Source organism: Trematomus bernacchii, unplaced genomic scaffold (assembly GCF_902827165.1).
Source record: "Trematomus bernacchii unplaced genomic scaffold, fTreBer1.1, whole genome shotgun sequence".
NCBI lineage: Eukaryota > Metazoa > Chordata > Actinopteri > Perciformes > Nototheniidae > Trematomus > Trematomus bernacchii.
The window spans coordinates 5,356,923-5,362,006 of NW_022987547.1; the positions used below are offsets into that span (position 1 = coordinate 5,356,923).

At 38.2% G+C, this 5,084-nt stretch overlaps 1 protein-coding gene across 1 annotated transcript; it reads right to left on the minus strand.

The window, feature by feature from the left end:
• On the minus strand, positions 1 to 4,528 carry LOC117476703 (apoptosis-associated speck-like protein containing a CARD). The gene is made up of 4 exons (XM_034123411.1): positions 4,150 to 4,528; positions 3,054 to 3,098; positions 1,507 to 1,554; positions 1 to 810 (listed from the first exon to the last, which is right to left on the minus strand). Exons 1-4 carry the CDS (start codon positions 4,391 to 4,393, stop codon positions 545 to 547), a joined length of 603 nt encoding a protein of 200 aa, XP_033979302.1. The 5' UTR covers positions 4,394 to 4,528; the 3' UTR covers positions 1 to 544.
• Between the last annotated feature and the right edge of the window lie 556 nt (positions 4,529 to 5,084).

Sequence of the window (5,084 nt, forward strand, 5' to 3'; positions counted from 1 at the left end):
TAATATTTATAAGAGTTTATTGAAAATGTATTTCAAAATAGAAAACATTGGCCTCCAAAAGTAAACATATTTTCACGAGGGAAAAAACAACAATAGAATCGTTTAGCACATAAGACAATAATCAAAATTAAAATCTGCATGCAAAACCTAAGGATAATCATTCATGATCAAGCATCCTTTAATTTATAAAAAATAGGTTAAAAGCAGACTCAATCCATCTGGGATTTGCTGTATTAAAACATTACATGTCAGGTGAGAAGGCAAAGTCATTTCTTACATCTTTACATTACATGAATGACTTGCATGGTTTGCTGAATCTGGTTTTAACCTTACAGGAAAACATATTCATTTTATAAAATATGACTGGTCCAAGTGTAAAAAAGGGCAAGAGCTATGATTAAACATGAAGGTGCAAAAGCTATATTTTATAGAACTCCCACAGAGACATTTACATTACTATTTCCCCATTGTAATAGTTTTAGACATTTTCTTTCTTGATGTAATGTACTTTTATTCTAAAAATGGATTTCTCTACATACAACATTCACTTTTTTCCCTTTAGCTGATCAATGAGATATTTCTCCTCTTTCTCAAGGATTCTGTAGAAGACTTCTTTGCCACGAGGCCCTGCTGCATTCAGGGGACCACTGAAGAGTTCCCTCATCTGCTCCTGATTGGTTGGGATTTTCCTGATTGTATCATAAATCGCTTGTTGGATGACTTCTTCATCAAAGAGCTTATCCAGAATGTTTCCAATGCAGTTCACTCTGTTGATCAGCTCGGTTCTATGTTTATCCACGAAGTGCTGACCTGAGGAAGGAGGGAATAATGAGTAAAGTGTTGATACCATGAAGCCAACTTGATGCATTTCTAAACTAATATTTTATTTTCTATAACAGTGACTTCTTTATTTTCAATGTATGTGTATAGTATTAGTTTAACTGCATGTGGGTCCGTGGAAGGTTGGTTTAATAATTTGGGATAACTACACAAACCTGATGCATATTCTGTGTTTTAGAGAAATTGTTAATTATTTTTGGGAATAGTGGATTGATAATGTTGCCAACGAAGCACATCTGAAAAAATAAGGTCTTCTTCTAACAATTACAAACTTGTTTTCTCCAAATGCAATTAATTAAACCTCTCACATCTTCTGCTTTGATGATGGGACATGCAAATATTGATTTTCTTGCCAAGAATGAGAAAAAAAGGTTGAAATGTCTCAACATTAGAGTTTTATCTTTCTTTTCGTATAAGGCAAAGAAAGAACCAAAAAAGAATATTTCCCAAGTGTCAAATTATTTGTTTAACAACAATGCAGCCGTTATCAGTTTCTTACATTGGTCTTTAGCCTAGACTTTATTTAGAACAAGTAAAGCCTTTTCTAAATATTCATCATGAAGTAAATTAGCATGTATGTTTTATAGTCAGAGTCTGGGTTGCTAGTCAAATCTGATTAGTGACTGATCCACGGGGATCACAAACCAAAATCAAGTGTGCACCCACCGTCTACCATGGTGTATCGAGCTGTCCCTCCAGCTGAGGGTCCCGCAGCTGAAACAAATTGAGGGAACATTTAAATTGCTTAATGATGGACAGGTTTGGTGTTTATGCTTTTTTTTTTCATGCACACAGCAACATAGCAAAATACGGTCAATCAATGTGGAAATGTAAGATTCATTTTACATACAGGCACTGTCATTGGTTGCCAGTTTAAGAAAATACCTTAAAGGGGACCTATCATGCAAAATGCACTTTTGTACGTCTTTTATACATGAATATGTGTCCCCGGTGTTCCAGGGAACTCACCAAGTGTCAGAAAACACAACCCTCTCTATTTTCCTCCATACCCAAATCTCTAAAAAAGGGGCTGCAACGGATCTGATAAAAACTGATCCAGATTTGAACACTGTCCTGACGTCAGGACAGTGGCGCTACGGCTATTGGGCCAACTCCACCAATCAGGAGGAGACAGCCACGGCCATTGCCGTTCGAAAGCGCTGGAGACGCTGTAGTACATATGCCAGGCCTGTAGATGGTGCTGTTCTCACATAATCTGCCCTTGCAAAAACAGAGCTAAAAAATGTCAAATTGAGCAAAATGAGGCATGGCTAAAATGCATGATGTTTGGTATTTTGAAAAAAAAAAGTATAAATATGCCTTATATAGGTATGGTCCTACACTATATTATTCAAATATAGCATGATAGGTCCACTTTAAACAATTAAAGGTGGGCTAGGTAAGTTTGAGAAACCGGCTCGAGATCGCTAGAATTTGAAAATACACAACCGGAGAAAATCTGCCACTTCCTTACAGAGCCCCTCCTCCAACACACACAAACGCGCACATGACCAATGAGAGCACGAGATAAGTTTGTGCACAGATGGAAGGCTGACAGGCATGTAGGCCATCCAGTTATTTTAGCCGGGCCGGCTAAAATGATTGGTCGTACTTTTTACAGTATTACGGCTTCCACAGATGACATTTTTTTATGGATTTTTTGTCAAAGCACTTAAGATATTCATTGCTATCGGGATGTTAAGAGCATTCCATGGAATATAACAAAAAGTGTATCTCGAGCCGGTTTCTCAAACTTACCTACCCCACCTTTAAGACTGATGGTATTCTATTATTTTCAAAATGTCAACAAAATGTGTTACTGCATTACATATTTTGGGAAAGCAGTAATTATAAACCCTACAATTTTGAGGTATTTGACCAGAAATATTGGGAAATGTGATTATGTCCATATCGCACAGCCTTAAATTACTATGCACCATTTATTCACACTTTTTTTTTTTTTATCACTGTACATCCAAATTCACATAGTGTCAAGTCAATGTCGTTGTCAATGTGAAGGGTGCAGTTTGAGGAGAAATGTTAACCTGCAAATTCTGAAGAAGATGTTCCCTGCAAATCTCTCCACTGTCTTTTGTGTGGGGCTTTCAAGTTTTGTGAACTAAAGACTTTTCGCTTTTTGAAATAAATTGAATCCTATACTAGTTTTTCTATTTTATATAAGCAAGGAAACCTAATGTAGATAAACAACTCACTGTCCCTCGATCCATTTTCTGAGGACGGTCCACCCGTAGCTTCCACTGCAAAAATAGACAGATATGGTTAGCACGAAATATGACGGATGACAATTTGACATACACTTCTAATGTAGGACACATTAACACTGCCTGCTGTGATTGGCTGTTTAAAATGGGAGCTTGTCTAAACACTACTACTCCAGCAGGAGGAGAAATGATCTACTCACTGCAGAGAGGCTGACATGACTCTAATATATTTCACTTGATGGATGCAAATCAAATCAAATCAAATCAAATCAGGTTTTATTTATATAGCACATTTAAAAGCGATTTTTGGTCGAGCCAAAGTGCTGTACATGTAACAAAAACACATTACTACAATCACAATAAAAGACAATAAATTACAACAGATATATATAAAAAATAAAATAAAATAAACACAAGGAAAAGTCAGGAGTCGTGCTCCGCTCTAACTAGAAAGCCAGAGAGAAGAAGTGTGTTTTAGTGTAGATTTAAAAACCCCTAGGGTCTGGGCCGACCTCACATGTAGGGGCAGAGACTAGAGAAAACCGGAGAAAATCTGCCACTTCCTTATAGAGCCCCTCCTCCAACACAGACGAACGCGCACATGACCAATGAGGGCACGAGATAAATTTGTGCACAGATGGAAGGCTGACAGGCAGGTAGGCCATCTTTTTACAGTACTTTGGCTTCCACAGATGACATTTTTTTATGGATTTTTTGTCAAAGCACTTAAGATATTCATTGCTATCGGGATGTTAAGAGCATTCCATGGAATATAACAAAAAGTGTATCGTGAGCCGGTTTCTCAAACTTACCTACCCTACCTTTAACTAAATAAGGATATACACTGACATGACTCGAGAGGAAGTCGGGCGGGTCCCTGCTTCCTGCTTCCTGCTTCCTGTAATATAAGGCGGTTACATTTCCTAAACTGTGTAGAAATATAAGAATAAAGGCTATTTCAAGTAAACCCTCATCGATTAAACGTTGTTATGTGTTGCTGATAATCTGCAAGCAGACATGTAGGGCTTGATGTTCTTCAGTCCAAAAAGTTCTGTTCACGTTCTGCATCAAACAATGAAGTACTCACTCAGTTTTTTTGCTTCTGCGTTGCATTCAATCTCGTTCAATAACTCCACAGCCACTACGACAGCTCCGGTCTCATCGAAAGTGGAAACCAGGACATCTGTGATCCGCAAGAAGTCTCTCCCCTCCACCTTGTTGCGATCGACCTGCGGCTCCTCTTTGCGGTGCACAAGCTCGTGGCAGAACTTGGCGAAGTTTTCCTTTGACAGGTTAGACAACATGCTTTGTACAGCCTTTCGTTTATCCATTTTTCACCAACAGATGTGGGACTGCCGTGACTTTTTCTCCCAGACCAGCAGCAGAGGACACAGAGTTTACTTTCCTTTTCTCTTGAATCGACTGCTGCCTCGAGAGGAAGCAGGGCGCCCCTCCCTACAGCACGTGCGCAGAGCGTATAGGGCCTCATATCGCGCTAGTCCAACCTACTGCACTGCATTGCATTGCAAATATTGGCTTACATTTGTATTGGTCTTTTGTTTCCCCATTACTGGAGTCCTTTTTTGTCTGCATGAGACCCCCAGACTGAAAGATACGAAAACGACTACACTGAGAACAACATACTCATTTTTGAACCAACATGTCTGAATCCTTGTCCAAGAACTGCACCTAAACTTCAGTGTTTATTTCGCTATGAATAGAGATGCCTGAATCCTTTTGTATTTTTGCAACAAACTGTAAAACATTATCCATGCCAACACTGTAAAAATGTACCAGCATTTCACTACATTTAACAGTATTATTTTACAGTGACATATTGTAATCAAGGCCCCCTGTAATATCCCAACAAATACATGTAAAAAGGACTGTATCCTTGGATTTCACAGCATTTAACTATAAAATACTGCAATCAAAATCTTCTGTAATATAACAACAACATTGTAAACATTGCAAGGATTTCACAGCATTTAAGAGTATCATATTACAGAGAAATATTGTAAT